General features: G+C 60.6%; 2 protein-coding genes and 1 long non-coding RNA gene across 12 annotated transcripts; 2 read left to right on the top strand and 1 right to left on the bottom strand.

Moving 5' to 3' along the window:
• Nucleotides 1–1,388: 1,388 nt before the first annotated feature.
• Nucleotides 1,389–3,260, bottom strand: SOX18 (SRY-box transcription factor 18). The gene is made up of 2 exons (XM_081557397.1): nucleotides 2,789–3,260; nucleotides 1,389–2,640 (listed from the first exon to the last, which is right to left on the bottom strand). The coding sequence occupies exons 1-2, from the start codon at nucleotides 3,144–3,146 to the stop codon at nucleotides 1,832–1,834; spliced, it is 1,167 nt and encodes a 388-aa protein (XP_081413523.1). The 5' UTR covers nucleotides 3,147–3,260; the 3' UTR covers nucleotides 1,389–1,831.
• Nucleotides 3,261–9,965: 6,705 nt separating this feature from the next.
• On the top strand, nucleotides 9,966–13,891 carry LOC145532454 (uncharacterized). The gene is made up of 2 exons (XR_014073254.1): nucleotides 9,966–12,085; nucleotides 13,483–13,891. It is a non-coding gene; the product is annotated as an uncharacterized LOC145532454 (long non-coding RNA).
• A 169-nt stretch (nucleotides 13,892–14,060) lies between these two features.
• Nucleotides 14,061–21,431, top strand: TCEA2 (transcription elongation factor A2). Of its 10 annotated transcripts, none has more exons than XM_081557400.1 (10): nucleotides 14,061–14,248; nucleotides 17,029–17,091; nucleotides 17,401–17,506; nucleotides 18,225–18,315; nucleotides 19,324–19,454; nucleotides 19,635–19,691; nucleotides 20,032–20,186; nucleotides 20,257–20,403; nucleotides 20,979–21,050; nucleotides 21,235–21,431. In XM_081557400.1, exons 1-10 carry the CDS (start codon nucleotides 14,177–14,179, stop codon nucleotides 21,241–21,243), a joined length of 903 nt encoding a protein of 300 aa, XP_081413526.1. In that variant the 5' UTR covers nucleotides 14,061–14,176; the 3' UTR covers nucleotides 21,244–21,431. The 10 variants fall into 10 exon arrangements, with proteins under 10 accessions (XP_081413526.1, XP_081413525.1, XP_081413531.1 ...); XM_081557399.1 differs by having other exon boundaries at nucleotides 19,312–19,454; XM_081557405.1 differs by having other exon boundaries at nucleotides 14,061–14,930; nucleotides 19,312–19,454.
• Nucleotides 21,432–21,997: the final 566 nt, after the last annotated feature.

Here is a 21,997-nt window from a genome sequence, read left to right as displayed (position 1 = left end):
TTCTGTCTGTGCCTTGACCTGCCCAGGACTCCTCTCTCTACATCCACATCCATCTCCTCGGCTTGTCTTTCTCTGTCCCTTTGTTTTGGAGGTCTCTGGGCCCTGCTCACAATGTGGTGGGGATGGGGGTGAAGGGGACCCAGGTGTCACTCCCCCATTCCACCTGCTGAGGTGTGAGGCTCATGCCAGTTTAGAGAGGTGATTCCTTGGAGGAAGGACACCAATAAGAACAGCCCACTGCCTGTTCACCCCTTCAGACACACTCAGGCAGTGTACCCCTGTGCACCGACACCCAAGCTGACAGGGAGACACACATGCACACAGTCTCAGACATGCTGGGTGTCACACACAGTCATCATGGAGGGTCACGTTGAATCACATGGTCACACTGTCACAGCATCACTGCCATGCTTGGAGCATGTGCAAACTTGCTCACATGTAGTCAGATTCAGGTTCATGGCAGCCACAGAGCAGCCCACATCATCATGAGATGCCCATGTCCCAGGGTGCACATGTCAGGGTTGTCAGAGATCAGCCCCATATGCTACTGGCGGAGGACAGGCCAGGGGAACACATGACCCCTCCTCTTGGAAGACCTCTTGGAAGACCTGTGTGGCCCTGAGAAGAGTGTGGGTATGCGGAGGACTGGTGTTGGGACCCTGTCCCGGGAAAGAATTGCCTAAGATCATTGTTGCAAACTTTCCTTGAACTCATGGGCTCCCCAGTGCTGGGGGGACCAAGGAGGCTGTATGGAAAGAGGGCATCCGGTCCTGCTGGGACGGAGCACAGGGCTAGAGGGATGGATTTCAACATGGGAAGCTTGAGATGGGAAGCTGGAGCCCCCTGCACTGGTCATTGGCCATGTGTCATTGGAGAGCCTGCACAGGTCACCCTGGGGAGCAGCAGGGATTGGTCATGGTGCTACCCTCTCTTGGGACACTGGGTTGAGTGAGAATGATGGACTGGGGTCCCGGGATGTCAGGTCTGCAGACAGGCGTCAACCCCACCAACCTCCTTCAGAAAGAGGTGCTGTCTTAGGCAGTCACTGGGCTTGAAGAAAGTTTTAAGGATGAGATGAGGATGGTGAAACCTGGGTGAGAGTGTGGGGGGATTTCTGGGTGTAGTCTGACCCCTATTAGGCTTGAGTTAAAATAGAGAGTGGCAGGGAACAGGGGGCTGGGAGGGTTAGGAGTGCCCACACCTCTTGCCTCCCACCAGCTGCCTGGGGTAGTGTCCTGGAGGGATGGAGAATGGCCTGCTGTGGGCCCAGCTGGGAGTCAGGCTCTCAGGGCATTTGGAGGGAGGGGTGCATCCAGGGCTGTAGGGGGAGCTGCTCCTCCCCACCCCCAACCCCCTCATCCCCCCTGCAACAACCACAGACACTAGAGTTCGGAGGAAAGGTGAGGTGCTTTATTGTGGCCTCGCCTGGTCCAGGGGGACCCAGCTCCTGGCTCCTCCTTTACAGCAAACAAATGTTATTTAAAAAGCCCTTGCTACATTGGTGCTTTGCATCACTGAAACCCCTTGGGAGAAAAAGTTTAATTAAAACTTAAATATATTGTTTTATGAATATAAAAAAGGCAAAGTAAAAAATACAGCCTAGTTCTAGAAAATACACTGCAAGAAAAGGATTAAGCTTAGCCCCGGCAGGGTCAGCCCACACGTCCTAGGCCTGGGCTTCCCAGCCAAGCCCCAGTACGTGGGGACCCTCCCGTCGGGGTGCCCTCGACCCGGCCAAGGCCCAGCGTCGCGGGTTCCTGCGGGGCTGTGAAAAGTAGCGGCAACTCTGCCTGCGAGAGAGACAGAGCCATCGCACAGTGCCCCGGGAGACCTATCCAGAGATGCAGGCGCTGTAGTAGACAGCAGAGCTGGCATCGGACAGCGCGGCGATCAAGCTGCTCTCCTCGGGGCAGGACATGGCGCGTGGGGCCAGTTTGGCCAGCGCCACGTGGTACGGGAGCCCGGCAGCGTCGGGGCGAGTCCGGCTGCAGTTGAGGTACTGGTCGAACTCGGTCAGGTCCACGTCGGCCCACAGGTCGGCGGCGGGTCCCAGCGGCTCGGCGCTCTCCAGGGGCGGGGCTTCGGGCGGCGGCGACAGAGGGCCAGGGTAGGGGCCCGGGCCGGGCGCGCCCGGGGCGCCGTAGTAGAGGCCGCAAAGCGGCGCGCCGGGGCCGGGCGCGGTCCTAAGCGCCTCTGCCGGGGGCGCTCCGAAGCAGCCGCCTGGGTTCCTGGGCAGCTCGGCTGGGCCGTAGGGCGCACGGAAGGCCCGCAGAGAGCAGTCCTCGGGCGCCGCGGGCGGAGGGAAGAAGGCGGCCTCGCCGGGTTCCAGGCCGTCCAGCGGCGAGCGCTCCGGTGTGGGCAGCCCCAGACCGTCGAACTCGGCGCCCAACGGCGGCAGCTCGCGGAAGACCCGGGCCGGGCCCGTAGCTGCGGGAAAGGGCTCGGGAGGCGGCGGCGGCGGTGGCGCCAAGCCTGGGAGGAGGAGGCCGGGCTCCAGCCGCCGGGCCTTGCGCGCCTGCTTTTTGCGGCGGGGCCGGTACTTGTAGTTGGGGTGGTCGCGCAGGTGCTGCACGCGCAGCCGCTCCGCCTCCTCCACGAAGGGCCGCTTCTCCGCCGGGCTCAGCTCCTTCCACGCCTTGCCTGCGGGCCGCGGGCGCGGGTCAGCTGGGTGCCGTCGGGAGAGCTGGCGGGCTGACAGCCGAGCCCAGCACGCGCCCCGGCGTGAGGTCCCCCGGGACCCCGCCCGCACCACCCCCCCAGCTCCCGCCCCTGCCTCGCGGCCACTCACCCAGCATCTTGCTTAGCACCGCGTTGTGCAGGTCTGGGTTCTGCTGCGCCAGCCGCTTGCGCTCGTCCTTCGCCCACACCATGAAGGCATTCATGGGCCGCCGGATGCGCGACTCGTCGGTCCCCTGGCGCTCCCCACGGCCGGCCGGGCTGAGACCATAGCGCCCCGGCTCGGGGCTGCGAGGCGGGCTGCGCGGCGGGCTGGGCGGCGAGGCAGGCGCGGCGGGCGCGGTGGGGACGGCGGGGACGGCTGGGAGGCCGCGCGGCTCAGCGGCGGCCCCGGGGCCCGGGGCCCATGCACAGTCGCGGCGGGCGGGCGGATCGTCCTGTGCGCCGTAGCCGAGCGGCGATCTCTGCATTCCAGCTGGGCGCGGCCTGGGCGGAACGGAGCGCGGGAGCGCGGAGGGTGGGCAGCGGACACGTCGAGGTCGGACGCGCTGGGCGGGCGGGCGGGCGGCGGTGGGGACGGCAGTGGCCTCTCGCCGGGTGGGCGCCCAGATATAGCAGCGCGGGGGCCAATGGGCGGCGTGGCGGACAGGGCGGGCCGGGGCTGGCTGGGGCCGCCCCCCTCCTCCCGGGGGCTCTCTTTCTTCTCCGCGGGGCGAGATTCCGCCGTGGCCTCCTCGAAGCGGCGCCCCCCGCACCCCCTCTGAAGGAGAGACCCCCCTGAGTGGGAGAGGGCGGCTGATGTGGCCCGAAGCTTGGCAGGGGGCGGCCTTGTGGGGGTTGTCAGACTTTCAGAACCAGACCCCCGGGCAGGAACTGGGGGCGGGGGCGGCCGCCTTCCCAGCAGATTCTGACTCCCGGGGAAGTTCACCTTGGGAAAAGCGCTTTGTGTCTTGAGGGAGCTGCTTTGAGTAACCCCAGGCATCACTTCTCACTCGTCCTTCACCTACATGTGGAACTTGCAGCTCTGGGAACTTTGAGCCTCCCCCTTCCCCCACCGATCCCCAGGTCTGTTCATGGGGTTAAGGGAGATGTTCACCGTGTCCCCCACCCCACTCGCAAGCGCTGGAAAGTCGGCTAACCGCAGCAGCTGAGTACCTGGAGGAGAGGGTAGATGGCCGGCACCTATAGCAGAGCAAGGGAAGGAGTCCAGTGGGTGGAGCCCCGCGTCTCATCCCCCTCCCCAGGGCCTGATTGATCAGTTGTAGTAGCTGGTTACCCAGTCTAGCCGGCCAGGCCAACGCTGCTGCAGGAGTGAGGCTGGGGCAGGTGGCAGGAGGAGGGGCCTTCCCCTGGGCATCAGATCCCTGAGGGTGTCCAGAGGAGCTGCCAGCCTCCTTGAAGTCCCCTCCCACCCCTTCCAGAGGATGTCTGGGTTCCCAGATCCTGAGGGGTGTTCCCCAGGCAGGCTGCTCCCCTGCCCCCCTGCTGAAGGTGTTTCTAGGGGGGCTGTGAGTGTGTGTGGTGGGATGTAGGATAAGTTTTCCCTCCTACACATCCACTGGCAGTCTGGGAGCTCTGTAGCTCCACTACCTCGTCAGGAGCCCCATCCCATGTGTTGGGAGCTCCATGGTATGTGACCTCAGGTGACGGTGATCCTAGGTGTGGGTGGCCAGAACTCCTGGATCCTCTGTCCCTGGTAATCCCTCTAGGCCACAGTCAGGGCTTATGAGGGGGCAGGTCCCCTGTGGGTCTGACAACTCCCACAAGCGGCTGCTCCTGAGCTGTCCTGGGGAGAGGCCAGCACCCCCACAGGGGTCCTTCCTTATCCATGAGGTTGGTTGGGTCCCATCCTCAGCGCAGGCTCCTATCAGGTTTCCACATCGCCCAGGCTTTGGCGCCTAATTCATGGACACTGAGCCCATGCTGATGGACTGGGGACAGTTGAGGGGGTCCCCTTGGGTCTGGGGGGAAGACTGACTTTTCCTCGGAGGTAGGCAAGAATGGGGGGCCTGAGGGTGGATGGGTGTACAACTTCTCCCAGAGGTGCCAGTTTGCCTTTGACCAATGTGGGTGGACTGGGTTTGGGAGAAGAGACATGTGAGGAAGACTCGGGGCTGAAGGATGGGTCCATGGGACCAGCATTTGGCAGAGGTGACATCGCCCTGCAGCCTTCTGGGTGTGGTCTGGGGTCAAGGGCCTGGCTCAGCCTGAGCAGCAGGAGTCTGAGCTGATCACCACTGGGCTTGGGAAGGTGGCTTCTGGTTCCTCCACTCCAGCCCCTGACCTTGTGGTGGATTTTCAGCTCCCTCGGGGCCCTGCCTGGCCTCCTGCAGCCCCTGAGAGCTGAGCAGCTCAAGCTGCTGGGAACTCCGTGGCCAGAATTACCTCACCACCAGGGCCCCACCCCCCAGGAGGGCTGCTTCGCCTGGCGCCAGCCACTGGCCCTCCCTCTTGGCTGAGCTCCAGGACTCAGGTGTCCGGCTGTCACGTCCTGTGAGCTGGGGCTCAGCAAGGCAGGGAAGAGCCTCCTGGGGTGACCCCCACCTCCTCGGGGTCAGGCTCCCCTCCTCTGTGTGCTGCCTGGCAAGGCTGAGGTTAGCTCTGGCCCACCATCCAGATGGGAAAACAGTGGGGTGGGAGCTGCAGTCAGGGTGGCCCTGACCTTGGAGCCTCAGGGCTGGGGATACGCCCCGGGGCTGTGGAAGGGCTGTCGTGGGTGTGACCAGTTGGGCATCAGAGGTGTGTGTCTGTGTGTGGTCTGTGTCTGTCTGCCTGGGTGTGGGGATGAGGCTGGACTCTGCCATGGGAGATGAGGTCCTGCGGGGAGTGGAGGTCTGGCCCTGGACATCCACCAGGGGAGGAGTTCCCAAAGACTTCACTGGCCACCAAGCTATGGCCCCACAGTCTGCGGGCATTCCTATGTCTCCAGGACCCACCTGGTCCAAGTCTGCTGCTGCCCGCTTTGGGAGGTCCTGTCTGCAGCCCCCGTTCTCCCCAGACAGGAGGTAGGATGGCGGGCAAGCTTGTTCTGTGAGCAGGGGCTGGCCTGGGTGTCCAGTGGCCGCTGCCTTCCTGGCCCTCCACCCGCTCCCTCTCTCAGCCTGGACTCCTAGGCTCTGGGCAAAGCCTGCAAGGGTTTCTGGGTAATCCCCTCAGTGCCTCTGAGTGGGAGATTGGCTGGGCTCTGGGGGTGGCGGACCTCCCAGGCACTGCCCGGGGCATAGACCTCACAGGCTCCTAGCCGCCCAGGCCTGGCTTGCTGCAGGAGCAGGAGCGGGGCTGGGACCAATTACTGAGTCCCTAGGGGCAGGACTTTCCTGCTCCTAGAGGGCGGGAGCAGGGTCCCTATCAGTTACAGGTCCAGGTGGAGAGGTCGCTGGTCTCCTGACTCCTGGGCTTTGGAGCCAGGCCACCCAGTTCAGGCCCTGCCTTGTGGTCCTGGAGACCAGGGCTCAGGCCTGGCCCAGATCCTCCTGTTCGTCCTTGAAGCTGCCCCAAAGGCTGGATGGGGGTGGGGAGGCCACCTGATGGCCTAGAACCAAATGGGCACACTCCCCATGTGCGTGCATGACTCGCCCAGCAGCAGGCCTAATTCTGGGGGACGCTGGAGCTCAGGCTTGGGGTGGCTGGCTTGTCCTGCCCATACCTTCCTGCTCTCAGTCCTGGTGCGCAGAGGGCCATGGGGGTGCAAGGGAACTGGTGCGGTGCTCATGCTCACAGGGCAGTGTCTCAGGAGTGCTGGGGTCTGGGCACGATTTGCCACTGTCACTGTCGTGGGGACCTGGAAGTCCTGGTTAGAGCTGGGTGGTCTAGGAACTTGGGTGTCAGTGTGCTCCTGGGGGTGCTTGTGGGGCATGTGGGATAATGGCACCCCTGCAGGTCCCAGGGCTGTGGTGCAGGGGTTGGGTCTGCCCCTGAGTGCTTCAGACTAGCAGGACCAAGTGGGTGGGGGGCTTCTTTGGGTTGAAGGGGACTTGTGAGTTGGGGGAGGGGCACTGAATGTAGCCTGTGTGAGGAGCCCTCTGTGACGGTGGCTTCATGGCGGCAGACAGGCTGTGGCCGGTCATGTTAGATCACTTTCGTGGATGTCCCAGGTGTCAGGGTCCTGCAGGGGCGCTGTGCTAGATGGGAGCTGGGGTCCCAAGCAGGGCGAGCCCTGGGGCGTGTGGCCATGGTTGTTCTCCAGTGTCGTGCATTCTGTGTGGGCCTCTCTTGTTGCTCAGCGGGGGCTCCGTGGGAACCAGGCAGGGGGAGGGCAGGGGGAGCCCCCAGGCTGCTCTCAGTTTCCATGGCAACAGCAGGGAGGAGCCAGGAAACACCAGCTCAGGAAGGAAGGCCACAGCTGCGAGGAGAGAGCAGAGGGCCAGCCTGGCTGAGCAGGCGCCAGACACTCTGTCTGTCCAGTTGTCCGGCACAGCTAGCCTGCCAGGCCTATTGCTTTGCCCTTGGCTCCTCCCCCAAGCCAGTCAGTCCGGGCTCAGGCAGCCGCTGGGAAGGCGTCTTTGCTCAGACCTCAGTGCCCCAGGCCCGGGTGATGCAGGAGTGGTGCCCTGGTTCCCTGGAGACTCTTGATGCGACAGAGATGGGCTCTCTGTGTGCCCTGCCTGGGGGGCTATGCATTGACACACTTGGGTATCCTGAGGCCCCACCCTGTGACTGCCCTGCTCTGGGCTGGCCCAGCCCCTCTTCTCTCCCGCCAGGCTCCGGTGACAGTCCTCATTTGCCCTGGGAAGCACGGAAGGAGAAGCCAAGCCCTCCAGGTGGTCACTGGCCCATGATGCCTGGTGGGCACAGCCACTGTGTGTTTCTTTTCTACTGAAGCCCTGGCATTGGTTAACAGATGGCTCTGATGGTCCAACCGATTGTGGCTGCCAGCTGGGCCAGGAGGCAGGCCTGTGTCTTGGGGACCAGCCGCCCCTTTCTCTGAGGCTCAGGAGTCACCCATCCATCCACCCATTGGTTACTGACCCACCTGAACAGGTCAGGCCCTGTTCCAGGAGATAGGGGTGTAGCCGCGAACAAAACAGACCCAAGCACTGCTTGTAGGGAGTTTCCGTTCTGTCAGAGAGACAGACAAATCAACAAATCCACAACAAGTCAGAATCCCTAGGCTGTGGAGGAGAGAGGGGCTGTGTCAGGGTGCTCGCTGCCTGTCCGTTCAGGAGGGGACCGTGGAGCCAACCCTGAAGAGTACGTGAAAGCAATGATGGGACACACGGGGAAGTGTTCTGTGCAGAGGAAATAGTATGTGCAAAGGCCCTCGGGCAGGCACGTGCTGGAGAAGGGATCAGGGCTGTGGGAGGCCTGGAGGGTCTTGCTTCCTTCTCTGAAGAAGACATGGGGGCTTGGGAGAGTTTTGAGCAGGGGAGCAGCGTGACCAGACTTAGCTCTCCACTCCACGCTGCTGTGTGGAGGTGGCCTAGTGCAGGCAGAAGGAAGTACTTACCACCTCTCCACCCGCAGAGAAGGCAGGAGTCGCTCTGGGAATGGGGCCTGGCTCCTGGGCCCCCTGGTCTGCTGCCCCAAAGGACTTTCCTTTGTCTCTCTCCACCAGGGCAGGGCTGGTGTGCCTGGACCCCTGGGAGGCACTGCCTTGGGGACCCCTGTGAGTTAGACCTCCTGCTTTCATCAGGGCCCCTGACCCTGCTGCTGCTGGGGCCCCTGGGGAGGGGGAGGGTGGAGTGGCCGCCAGCCTGGCGGGCTGGCAGGGCAGGGAGGGCGGTGTTTCTGGGAATTGTGTGGGGGAAGCACATTGTTAGAGCGAGCCTGGAGCAGGCCGCCAGGGCCTCTGCTGCTGGCCTCTGGGGGGTGCCTCCTGCCTCCCCAAAGTGCTTCTTCTGGGGGAGGGAGCTGGGCCTGAGCCAATCCCTGGGCGGGGCTGGGACTTTCCAGGAGAGGCTGCTGGGGGCGGTGCTTCTTCCCATTCTGCAGACCAGGAGACTGAGGCCCAGAGTGAGCACTGGCCAGATGAGATGTGCACTGGCATGAAGGACAGAGGACTCAGGCTGGACCTGGTCCCTGGTCACCGCCCTGCCGAGCTCAGAGGCCAGGACCTGAGGGAGGCCTGATTGGGACTGGCTGGGGTCAGAGCCCTGCGGCCCATGGGTGGGCTGGAGGGCCTGATGGAATAAGGTGCAGAAACAGCTGGGCACCGGGGTCAGGGAAGCACTGCCCACAGCGTGGCAGAGGGAGTGGGGGTTTCTGGGACTGTGACATCTCCCTGCCCGACCCCTGTGGCCATGGGAAGGGGGAGGGGGCTCCACGTGAGTTTGGCAGCACTGGGCTTCCCACCGAGGCCCCTGCCCCAGCCAGAAGGGAAGCAGGATTCGACCTGCGGGGGTCATGGCCAGCTCTGGGCGGGCAAGCGTGGGGACACAAATAGAAAAATAAATGGCCTGAGCTTCCGATGTTTCCGTGGTCTGAGGATGGGGGAGGGACAGGCCTATGGGCCAATAGTGCAGCCTGTCTGTGTGGGATGGACCTTGAAGTGTTGTTGGGGTGTCCACAGGCTGCTGTCAGGGCTGCATCTGCCCACAGAGCCCCCGGGACAGGACAGGCGCCCCACAGAGTAGGGCCCCTGTGGGCAGACCCATGAATCTCTCACCATAAAGGGGTCAAGTGTGGAAGACCCCTGCAGGATGGGACACAACCCTCGCGTGACTTGGGTTGTGTGCCAACACCCCAGATACAGCAAAAAGGATGTGGGGTCTGGAGCCCCAGTGAGCACTCTGCTGTGGGTACAGCCAGGTTCACTTCACTGTGCTGAGGTCACCCTGCAGGCACAGCTTTCTGGGGTGGGGGTAGGATCTGGAGGCCCAGGCAGCTTGCTGGGAGGGCAAGCTGGAGGAGGAAGTTCCCAAGATTCAGTAGGGTCCAGGGGGTCTTGGGTGGACGGTGACTGTCCTGAGAAAGGTTCCGGGGGTCATGAACTCATGAGGGGACCAGGGACTTCTAGGATGGAGAGTCAGTGTTTGGGGGTTAGTCAGTCACTACTACTCCAGCTTGAGCCCTGGCCAGAGTGAGACTCACCCACAGAACCCATACATGAGAGTCTCTCTCCAGGACTAACCACAGTCTCACCTGGGCTGCTTCATGGTTGTGGCCAGAACCAACTGGACCTCCTGGCCTGGCAGGGGTTGGGGTGGAGGGGCCTGGTCCACATGCCATCCGTGGCTCACTCCCGCCACCTAGAGGCCTCTGCTCATTGCTGGAGCCTGCAGGCCACAAGACAGGTCACCGGGCCTGGACCCTGCTTGGGGTCACACTCCTCCCACTGTGGTGGTGGCTTCTATATGGGACTGCACCTTGTCAGGGTTCAGGGCTCCCGTCATGAGGCAAAGGGCTGTGATCCCCAGGTCCAGCAGGGAAGCCCCCACCTCCCCTGTCACCCACCCCCACTTGCCTGTCTACTCTTCCCCATCACCCGCCCACCTCCCACACCTCCTGATCACTGGCATCTTGGTCTCCCTTCGTCTGCAGCCTTCGTGGCCTCAGTCAAGAGCCTCTGAGACATGCCTGGCTCCTCATGAGCTGTCTCTGTGGTCCTTGCCAGAGGTAGGAGGAGGAGGGACCAAGGTGGGCCGTCTGGGTTTTCCTCTCTGGCTGGGCTGGGACAGGGCCCTTGTACTCAGCTGACAGCCCCTTCTTGCCTCCCTGTCCCAAAGTAAGAGCCCGGGTTTACCATGGAAACAATTACACTGAAAGACAACAAATTATTTTCTAAAATGTGTGATATAGAACCCAAGCGCTTCTTTATTGCTGCAGCTCAGGGCAGCAGTGAGTGTGGCAGGATGCTGGGGCATCAGCACAATGGCTGAGACATGAAAGTGTTCTAGTTTGTGCTGTGGTCAGTCCTGGCCCTGCTGTGACATGTTCATGGCTTCATTTGTAACTGAAGGGACAGTATGCATCCCTTGGAGAGCGATGCAGAGGTGACTGGGAGGCTTTCCTATGGGGTTTCTTTTCTGCCAGGGGATGGTCTATGACTCCCAGGTTGAGACCCTGTCCTATTCTCCCTCCCACCTGGCCCAGTCTCCCTCCTCAGCTCACAGACCTGCCCTGTTTCCATCTCCCCCATCCCCCTAGTTGGCCCCTGACTTGTGGTCACCCCTGTCCCTTTTAGCAGCTTGGATATGGTCACTGGCTGGGGGACAAACTCCAAACCCCTGTAATACAGCCCTCAATCCCTCAAGTCCCTGCCCTCCTCTGGGTGCCCAATGTTCAGTGTTCACCCGGCTGGCTGGGAGCCCTGTGCCTCTGCCATTTGAGGGCAGAGGATAAAACCCCCAGGCCCCACCCACCCTGGGGGATAAGGGGCAATGCTCTTCCTTAACCAGCTCAGAGGTCATGCTTGAGTCTTTGTGGCTTAAAACGTCCAACCCAGCCGCACATTGGAAGCCTCCCTCACTCAAAGCCCGGCACTGGATGGGGTTAGGAAGGTGCCAGGGTCCTTGAAGACGTGGGTAGGGCCCTGCCTCTGGAGATGCTGAGCTCAGCCATGGCTTCTGACAAGCCTGCAGCACAGGGGAGAGAGTGTCAACCCATATGGTCAGCATACAGCAAAGCACTGCAGATGTATGTCCGACAAATAGCTTCTGATCCCTAACACTAGAGTCAGAAGGAGAGGATCAAGAAAGACCTCTCAGAAGCATCACTTGTGCTGTCAAGAAGGGTTCATGCCAGACAGCGACTCAGCCTTAGTGGAGGCACCAGTTGGGGCAGGGTCTGGGCCATCACTGTTAGGGAGCCAGCCTCGAGGCCAGATCCCATCTGATTTCTCCCCAGGACAAACCAGGATAAAGTGCTGGGGATTAAGCAAAACGGCTGTCTGAGGAGGCCTTACAAATAGCTGTGAAAAGAAGAGAAGCAAAAAGCAAAGGAGAAAAGAAAAGATATGCCCATTTGAATGCAGAGTTCCAAAGAATAGCAAGGAGAGATTATAAAGCCTTCCTCAGTGATCAGTGCAAAGAAATAGAGGAAGACAACAGAATGGGAAAGACTAGAGATCTCCAAGAAAATTAGAGATACCAAGGGAACATTTCATGCAAAGATGGGCACAATAAAGGACATAAATGGTATGGACCTAACAGAAGCAGAAGATATTAAGAAGAGGTGGCAAGAATACACAGAAGAACTATATAAACAAGATCTTCATGACCCAGATAATCACGATGGCATGATCACTCACCTAGAGCCAGACATCCTGGAATGTGACGTCAAGTGGGCCTTAGGAAGCATCACTACGAACAAAGCTAGTGGAGGTGATGGACTTCCAGTTGAGCTATTTCAAATGCTAAAAGATGATGCTGTGAAAGTGCTGCACACAATATGCCAGCAAATTTGGAAAACTCAGCAGTGGCCACAGGACTGGAAAAGGTCAGCTTTCATTCCAATCCCAAAGAAAGGCAATGCCAAAGAATGCTCAAGTTTAGTTCAGTTTAGTTCAGTCGCTCAGTCGCGTCCAACTCTTTGCGACCCCATGAACTGCAGCATGCCAGGCCTCCCTGTCCATCATCAACTCCCAGAGTTTACCCAAACTCATGTCCATTGGCCAAAGTATTGGAGTTTCAGCTTCAACATCAAGAATGCTCAAACTACTGCACAACTGCACTCATCTCACACGCTAGTAAAGTAATGCTCAAAATTCTCCAAGCCAGGCTTCACCAGTACATGAACCATGAAATTCCAGATGTTCAAGCTGGATTTAGAAAAGACAGAGCAACCAGAGATCAAATTGCCAACATCCGCTGGATCATCGAAAAAGCAAGAGAGTTCCAGAAAACATCTATTTCTGCTTTATTGACTATGCCAAAGCCTTTGACTGTGTGGATCACAATAAACTGTGGAAAATTCTGAAAGAGATGGGAATGCCAGACCACCTGACCTGCCTCTTGAGAAATCTGTATGCAGGTCAGGAAGCAACAGTTAGAACTGGACATGGAACAACAGACTGGTTCCAAATAGAGAAAGGAGTATGTCAAGGCTGTATATTGTCACCCTGCTTATTTAACTTATATGCAGAGTGCATCATGAGAAATGCTGGGCTGGATGAAGCACAAGCTGGAATGAAGATTTCTGGGAGAAATATCAATAACCTCATATGCAGATGACACCACCGTTATGGCAGAAAGTGAAGAACTAAAGAGCCTCTTGATGAAAATGAAAGAGGAGTGTGAAAATGTTGACTTAAAACTCAACATTCAGAAAACTTAAGATCATGGCATCTGGTTCCATCACTTCATGGCAAATAGATGGGGAAACAGTGGAAATAGTGAGACTTTATTTTTTTGGGCTCCAAAATCATTGCAGATGGTGACTGCAGCCATGAAATTAAAAGACGCTTGCTCCTTGAAAGAAAAGTTATGACCAACCTAAACAGCATATTAAAAAGCAGAGACATTACTTCGCCAACAAAGGTCCATCTAGTCAAAGCTATGCTTTTTCCAGTAGTGATGTATGGATGTGAGAGTTGGACTATAAAGAAAGCTGAGCACTGAAGAATTGATGCTTTTGAACTGTGGTGTTGGAGAAGACTCTTGAGAGTCCCTTGACTGCAAGGAGATCAAACCAGTCAATCCTAAAGGAAATCAGTCCTGAATATTCATTGAAAGGACTGATGCTGAAGCTGAAATTCCAATATTTGGCCACCTGATGCAAAGAACTGACTCATTTGAAAAGACCCTGATGCTGGGAAAGATTGAAGGCGGGAGGAGAAGCGGCCAACAGAGGATGAGATGGTTGGATGGCATCACCGACTCAATGGACATGAGTTTGAGTAAACTCCGGGAGTTGGTAGTGGACAGGGAGGCCTGGCGTGCTGCAGTCCATGGGATCGCAAAGAGTCGGACAGGACTGAGCGACTGAACTGACTGACTGACTGAGGCCTCCAGGGTCCCCGAGACCACAATTCCAGCCAGAGCGCTCAGGGCGTCCGCGCAGGACTGGGATCGGGCAGCGGCCCCCGGACTGAAGAAGGGGGCGAAAGAGGGCTCATGGGGTGAGGAGAGGGGACGGACCCCAGCGTGCCTCAGCAGCCTCTTGCAGTCGGACCCGGGTCGCCCCCGCGCGGTGTCCGGAGGGAAGTGCAGCGTTCTGCGCTGCGGCCCCTACGCACAGCCGTGTCCCGCGCTGCCGCAGCGCCCTCCACCGACTAACTGCCCGCGCGTGTGCTTATGAGACTGAATCCTACTGTTCCGCAGGCCTCGGGCGGCGGCCCGCGTCAAAACTACACTTCCCAGGATGCCTTGCACGCCTCCCTGGCTCCTGGGAGTTGTGGTCGGGAGCGGGGCGGGCTAGCTCAGGGTGGGCGGGAGCGGGAACTACATGTCCCAAGATGCAGCGCGGCGTCGCGGGGGCCGGGGGTTTGAACGGAGGGTCTCCGGCTCGTGGCGGGGCTGCGTCTACTGCGGAGGGTGCGGGAGGCTGCGGCGGCCAGGGCCGGGGTCCGGGCCGGGAGGCTGAGGCTGGCACGGCAGGCGCTGGGGGCGCTGCCCCCGAGGCGATGATGGGCAAGGAGGAGGAGATAGCGCGGATCGCCCGGAGGCTGGACAAGATGGTGACCAAGAAGAGCGCGGTGAGGGGCGCGGGCCGTCAGGACCCCGGGACCCCCGCCCCGCCGAGCCCCCGCCGAGCCTGCCGAGCCCCCGTCAGGGTCGCGGTGATCATTCGAAGGGCAGGACGAGGCTCCGCCCTGGCAGAGACTCTCAGGACGCGGGGAGACCCCCGCCAGAGGCCGAGACCCCCATCCTGGGCCAGCCCTACCCTTCACCTCGCACCCACGGCAGAGGCCGCGATCCGACCTGGACCTTGTCCCAGGAACCACCCGCTTTGGACTCAGACCCCAACTGTCAGGCTGAGATCCCGCAGGCCTGGGATTCGCCTGCTTCCACCCCTCACTCCAGACCCCTCGGGAGGCCGGGCTGGCGGAGACCCTCCTCGGCCCCGCCCCTCCAGGCCTCGCTGAAGTCCGGGCCTGTACAGCCCTGACTGGCCACCCGCCGCCTTCGCCTTCCTCCTCCCCATCCTGGGCATCCTCGCAGTCCCCCAGAACTCCCCGCCAAGGCCCACCCCGACTCAGAGCCCTCTGTCCCACCTTAGGTCTCCCACATCCTTTCTCCGCCTTCAAGAGTTTGGAGTGTGAGATTGGACCCCTTGTTCCCTGGAGCTGTGGCGCCTCCCCTACCTCTGCCTGGTCTGGGGCTGCGGCGGCCCCGACGTCTCATTTCTCCAGCCAGCCGGCCAGAGGGCTTTCTTGGGTGGGAAGGCCTTTTTTTTCCCCTTGTCTGTTCAGTCGCCCAAGAACCAGGTTGCTCTAATAAATTCTTTCCCTTCCATAGCCAGGGCTCAGCCAGCAGCTCCTGGGGAGTGGGTAAATGTGTAGGCACCTCGGGAAAGAGCCCTAGGAGGCCCTGAGCCTGCCCTGGGAATCGCGGGGCCTCGGACCCCAGCCAGCTGTGCTTGCTGTGGGGCTGGTCCTCCGTTGTCTCTAGGCCAGTGAACCTTAGGGAAAAACAGCCCAGGCTCAGAGGGGCTAGCAGATGGGCCTCCAGTTCCAGGCCCCTCTCAGCTTTGGGCCTAGGTGACCTGTGTATCCTCATAGGAAGCATCTTTGGTGGGTGGTACCTGCCTCTAGGGGTGGAGAGGGTCCTGCTGCTCCCAGAGAGGCTCAATAAACAAAACCTGCTCTCTCCCCGGACTCAGCTCCTGGGGCGGGCAAGTGGTGGTGGGAGTTGTGGGGGAGGTTCAGCTTGGGGCTTAAGATGCCTGCCCAACCACCCCAGGGATGTATGCCTTCACTGGTGGTTTGGGGCTGGCTTTTGGGCTGAGCATGGTTGAGTTGGTCTTTGGACAGGGTTCTCCACCCAGGCGGTGAAGGGGGCTGGTTCCCATGCTATCATTCATCCATCAAGCAACAACACTGCCTCCTTCCCAAACCCTGCACAATGTTCACACCCCTGGGAGGCAGTGGGCAGCCCAGAGCAGGGGTGTGGGAACGTCTATGGCTGTTTCCAGAGATGCCAAGAGAAAAAAGTTGCTTTCCCCAGAGGAGACAAAACAAATGACCCCCAGGTCAGGGCAGAGATGGGTCATGGGACCCACGGAGGACTGGGTGGGGCCAGGCCAGGCTAGGGGAGGGGACATCTAGGTGGGGCACTGCGTGGATGGCAGCCCAGGGGAAAATGAGGAGGGGGGACAGGTGTGGACTGGGAAGGGCGTGAGGAGGTTTGAGGCACCATGGACTGGTGAGTGAGAGCCAGCAGAGACTTGTGTTGGGTCCCAGTGCCTTCAAGGCCCCTCAGGGAGTAGGGGGCCATGACTGGGAATCCTGTTTTATGCCTCCCTGGTCTGGAGGCATCAGAAAGCTGGTGTCCCACAGCCTGGGGCTCCATTTTGGGGAAGATGATTGCTGAGTTGCGCTGTGCCCTTGTCTCTGGTGACCATTTGTCCCCTGTGAGGAGCTTACCACGGGGCTGGACTCTGCAGCCTGAGGGGCAGGACCTGCCCGGGGGTGGTGAGGGCGAGGCTGCAGCCTAAGCAGAGATGGCATCCAGACTGGGAAGGGGCAGGTTGTGCCCCTCCCGCAGCCAGGCTGCCTTGGGTGGCTGCCTCCCCTATGTAGACACACACACGTGAAACCTCACTGGTGGGTTCCCTGAGGCTTCTGTGGAGGAAGGCAAAGCCCGGAGCGGGTGGGGTGGTGCAAGGCCTCACCCTCACTACAGAGCTGTGGTTTCAGCAGAGCTCTACGAGGAGACGGGGGCAGGTGTGCTGCTGGTGGTGGAAGCAGCAGGGCCAGAGGTCCTGAAGGGCCCCAGGGAGCTGTCTGCCGTGGCGTCATGTGGCTCATGTGTGTGGGCTCATGTGTGTGTGCCCCGGAGGAAGCAGACGTGGGCGAGAGTGCTGGTCAGAGAAGGGAGACAGGGCTCTGTTGGGCCAGGTGAGGTGACAGGGCTGGAGGGAGTGAGTAGGGTGTGGGGGTTCATGTGAGGAGAGCAATAGCCCCTGAGGTCTTGGCCTCAGCAAGGGGCACTGAGGAGAGGCTGCCAAAGTTACGTGGGCGGAGGACATGGGACCAGGTAGGAGTGGGCATTTCTCAGGGCTGTGTTTCTTCCTGGTGTGGTGCCCCTGCCAGGGAGGGCTGTGGCCCTTTCCCCTGTTGGTCCAGTGGTGGTGGGTTGGGATTAAGTGCAAAGCTGCTTCCCTTATTGTGCCTGCGTTCCTGGGGCATCTGACCCAGGTGGGTCTCCAAATTGTCACTGCCTGTGTTTGTTCCCCCAACCCTCATGTGTAGGATGAGGTGGGCTTGCCCACCAAGAGCTGAGAGTCATATATGTGGGTCCTCCCTTCTTCCAGGAGGGAGCCATGGACCTGCTGCGGGAGCTGAAGGCCATGCCCGTCACACTGCATCTGCTGCAGGTAGGGCCCCGTGAGCCCCCCAGCTCCCAGCTCCTGGCAGGGCTTCCTGCCCCTGCCCCGCCCTTGGTTGGCATGAATCCCTGCCCCTGAGGAAACAGTCCCTGCCTTTCTCTGTTGCTCCATGAGGTAGGAATGGGCATTTAAGAGAAACCGACGGTGTCTCTCACTGAGGCTCATGCAGATGGAACGGTCACCCTCAGGAAGGGCGCCCCCTCCCCTCACTGGTCCCCAGCCTTGCCCTGTGGGAGTCACCGTGGGTCTGTGGGGACGGTTTGCCTGCTGCCCCCAGCCTGGCTGCTTGCCTTGCAGTCCACCCGCGTTGGCATGTCCGTCAATGCCCTGCGGAAGCAGAGCTCGGATGAGGAGGTCGTCACACTAGCCAAGTCCCTCATCAAATCCTGGAAGAAGCTCCTAGGTACGGGTCAAGCAGCCTGGGCTGAGTTCGGGGGCAAGGGGCACCCAAGACTCTGGCCCCTCGCTAGGCAGCACTGGGTAGGGTTCTGGCTGTGCTGCCCCGGAGCAGGGAGTGACCAGTCTAGGAGCACCAGGAGTAGAGGGGCTCCATAAGGAGGGAAGGGAGAGGTGGAGGGGGGCTGCTCTGAGCCCTGGAGGGGGACCTGACAGAGCTGTGGGAGGTCACGTGGGGAAAAGTGTCAGGGCAGCCAGCGGGCAGCCCCGGACCTGAGGGAGGAGAGCTTGGAGGGGAGGTGGAGGAGGAACAGGTAGGAAGGACATGGGGTTAAGAGGAGGAGGATGGGGGGTGGTCTGCAGCCACTCAGAGGAAGTGGGGCTGTGGGGCAACTGGGATGCCACCACTAGACCCCGAGGTGCCCCTCCCTTCCCAGCTTCTCCTGGGCTCTGTCCAAACCCTCAGGGAAGAGAGCTGCATGTCCTGGGCTCCATCTCTGGGGCCGTCACTCTGTGGAGAGTTTCTGTACTCAGGAGGCCTTTCCAGGACCTTCCTTGGCTGGGGAGAGAGGACCCCGGTTGTTAGCAGGAAGCTGGGGTTGGAGGCAGGGTCCGAGGGCTGGGGCTGTGCCTTGGTGGTGGTCTGCCCCCATAGCTGGCCCTGCGCTGCCCTCCTGGTCTGCCTTCTCCCGGCCAGCCCTTCCTTCTTTTCCTGGCACCTGTAGATGCTTCAGACGCCAAAGCCAGGGAGCGGAGGAGGGGCGGGTCTCTGCCCACGTCGTCCTCCAAGGAGGCCACCGAGGCCCAGGACCCCAGGTAGCGCGTCCAGAAGGCACATGCCTCCCCTCCATGGCCCCGCTTTCTCGGCAGACCAAGGTGCTGAGTTCTGGGAGCCCTGGGGCTGGGGAGCTGAGGTCCCCAAAACACATTGGTCCTTCCCTCTCCTTGGGACTCTCCCTGGGGTTAGCCTCTTGCTGCACACTGACCCCCTAGAGACTCCTCTGGGTCTTTTCAGCCCCGAGCATCTGAGGGGAGGCTGAGTCTGCCTGGCTGCACACCCTGAGCAGGCCTGGGGGAGCCTGTTGCTCTCATCCCTGGCTCCAGGCCCAGTCAAGGGGTGGTTCTCACTGGCCAGCTCTGGATATCCCCCTTGGCCTGGTGTCTGTTGATACCGGTCCCTCCTTCCCTGGGGATACCCCAGCCTGTGGCATGATGCAGGTTCTGGAGCCATGAGGCCTCTCTGCCGCCCTGGTGATGGTTGTGGCTGAGAGGCAGCTGTGCTCTTGACCTCACTGGACAGCAGTGGCCAAGGGCCAGGAAAAGCTGACCCTGAATCCATGGCATGGCCTTGTAGAGATGTGGGCTCATCCGCCCACCTGCACGTGTTGTTTTTCCTCCAGAAAGCTGCCTGCTTCCACTGACTTCCGTGGAGATCATGGGGTCACGAGATATAGGGGTGTGAGAGGAGGGCTGGCTGGATACAGGGGCTGCCCAGACCTGCGAGGGGTGGGGCTGCTTGTGTAGTGGTACCAGGTCTTGGATGACCCCTAGCCCCGACCTGGCAGTCTGCATCGGGCACTGTGGCCCCATGTTCCAGGCCTCCCTGAGGCAGAGACCCCATCTGGGATTGTGCCCCACCCAGTGAGCCTCACTGTCTCTGGCTGAACTGCATGGACACGCTGGAGCTGACTGCAGATGGGCAGGGTTGTGGGCTGTTGTCAGAGTGGAGCAGACGAGGTCGGGGGGCATCGTGACTATGATGTTGGCTTTTCTGGGGACCGCATCTCATGGGGGTGCATGTGGCCCGAGCAGGCCTCTCTCCAGCCGCAAGAGGCCAGAGCTGCCCAGGACACCCTCGACACCAAGGATCACCACATTTCCCCCGGTGCCAGTCACCTGTGATGCTGTGCGAACCAAGTGTCGTGAGATGCTGACCGCTGCCCTGCAGACAGACCGTGAGTGCTTGGGTTGGGGCCGCCCAGCACACCTCAGGGTCCTGGCTCCTGACACACACACTGCCTGCAGAGGCCTGAATCCAACTGGTTGCTGCTGCCCTTGGGGTCGGGAATCCCACACAGGTTGAAGCATGAGGGGGGTGGAGCTAGCAGGCAGTTGGTCAGGGCTCGTTCTTACAGATGACCACGTGGCCACTGGTGCAGACTGCGAGTACCTGGCGGGCCAGATCGAAGAATATATCCTTTGTATGGGGGCTGGGCGCCGGGTGGGCTGAAGTTTCTGGGGGTTGCAGGGTTAACCGGGCCCAGTTCCCTTGGCAGCCACTGCTTGGTCCCCTTGACAGGGAGTTGGGCAGTCGGGGGCCCTCCTAGACCCTATGGGGTCTGACCGCGCCTGCAGTGGACTTAGGTCCTAGACCCTGCGCCTGCAGTGGGGCCTCAGCCAGGAATGTGTCAGTGTGTGGACCCCGAGTTGCAGGCTTTTCTGACATGGTCCCCACAGAGAGGCCCTCACTAGCCCAGGGATGGGTTGGAGGGCAGGGCGTCGGCCTTGGGACAGGTCCTTAAACGCCCACACGCATCTTCCGGGACGTGGGAAACACAGACATGAAGTACAAGAACCGCGTGCGGAGCCGCCTCTCCAACCTCAAGGATGCCAAGAACCCCGGCCTGCGGCGCAATGTGCTGTGTGGCGCCATCACACCCCAGCAGATCGCTGTCATGACCTCAGAGGTGAGCCTACCAGGGGCGCAGGGGGCTGCCCCTGGGGGTCTGCGGGCTAAGCATGTGCCCCTCACCCTAGGAGATGGCTAGCGATGAGCTGAAGGAGATCCGCAAGGCCATGACCAAGGAGGCCATCCGCGAGCACCAGATGGCACGCACAGGTGGCACACAGACGGACCTGTTTACCTGTGGCAAGTGCAGAAAGAAGAACTGCACCTACACGCAGGTAAGCGCTGACCGCCTCGGGGGCCCCGCCCTGCCCTTGCTCTGACAGCTGGGTCCCACTTGGGTGGACGCACACAGGGTGCACTGTGTGAGAGATGCTGGGGTTCAGGCCCAACTTTAGCCTCCGACGGGGCTGGAAGCTGCCGTCACCCTTGGGACCTCCTCCTTGCCAAGGTCCCTAGTAAGCAGCCTTCGGTGGTGGGTATAGCATGCTCTGGGTCACTAAAGTTGGGGGGCCTGGCTCAACTGTGTTGCTGCTGGCAGGAGGATGGGTGCCCGGTAGTGGCAGTGGGAGTACACTGAGTCATGGATGTGGACACTGATGGGGCCCCAAGAGATGTCAGGGGGCCCTGTAAGCAGAAAGCAGTTGGGGTGGCCCCAAGGTTGGGGTTGCTGGATAGGCTCAGCCCAGGTCATCCAAGAGGGCCAAGGTGTCATGAGGCCAGTGCTGCTTGAGGATGTAAGGGGTGCTCCCCAGGTTGTGACTCCAGGGAAGTCCTGCTCCCAGGGGCCTCCAGCTGCCAGTGACTTGAGCCCCTGGAGCTGGGTACCCCGCCACCACGGCCCTCCCCACAGGTGCAGACCCGCAGCTCTGATGAGCCCATGACCACCTTCGTTGTCTGCAACGAGTGTGGGTACCGCTGGAAGGTAGGGGTGAGCCCAGGCTGTCCTGTTCTTTGGAGGTGGGTGTCTGAAATGTGAATTTGGGGATGGCCATGCTAGCCAGTCTCTTGGGAGCTGTGAAGGTGTTGGATGGAGACCCCAACCATGCCTCCTGCCCTCTAGGGTCCTGCAGGCCACATAGCTGCTGCCTCTTGTCTGTTTCTTGCAGTTCTGCTGAGCCCTTGTGCACGTGTGCCTGCAGCCTTGGGCCGTGGCCAGTGCTGGCCAGTGCCCTTTCCCCATCTTCTGCCGACAGATACAGACACAGCTTCTTGGAAACCTGCCCTCAGAAGGCAGCACACCCTGCCCCCTGTCCTACCTGCAGTGCACCTTTCCCCTCAAACCATTAAATATTTCTTTTTGCCACTGTTTTGTCCCTAGCCCTTGGTCCTGGTGGGCCATGCACAAGCTTGGGCTTCAAGCTGGGTCCCCATCCCCTCACTTCTGGTCTGTCACTCCCCCCAACCCCCGCTGCTGTGGGAACAGCCCATCTCCCTGGGGCCAGGTGACACATGCTTGGCCCGGTGGGACAGCCCTGGAGGGAAGAGCCAGTGTGTGCCCATGGCAGGGCAGGGCTGGGTGCGCATAGCATGAATGTCTGGTGGGAGGGGCCTTGGGTGCACAGAGGACCCAGGGTCTCATGACCTCTCCAGGTACTGCAGCTGAGGGTTCAGGGATCATGCAGGGAGGCGAAATCTGGGCCTACAGCTGTGCCTGCCTGTAACCCTTCAGGATGTCGCTGCCCCACTGCTCGTGGAGGCAGTGTAGATGGGGGTGGACCCCTGATGAGGGTCCTGGGCCCCAATGCAGCTCTGAATTGCTTTACCAACTGGATATTCAGGGATCAGAGTGGCAAGCTTGTGCCTTGTGGGGCCTTTGACACAGTATAAGTGCCATCGCCTGGCACCCAGGTTCTCTGAGAGGTCACTTTG

The sequence above is a fragment of the Giraffa tippelskirchi genome, chromosome 13, assembly GCF_054371585.1.
Source record: "Giraffa tippelskirchi isolate mGirTip1 chromosome 13, T2T-mGirTip1v1.2.pri, whole genome shotgun sequence".
NCBI lineage: Eukaryota > Metazoa > Chordata > Mammalia > Artiodactyla > Giraffidae > Giraffa > Giraffa tippelskirchi.
Note: the sequence above shows the minus strand (reverse complement) of the source record. Positions and strands in the feature narration are given on the sequence as shown.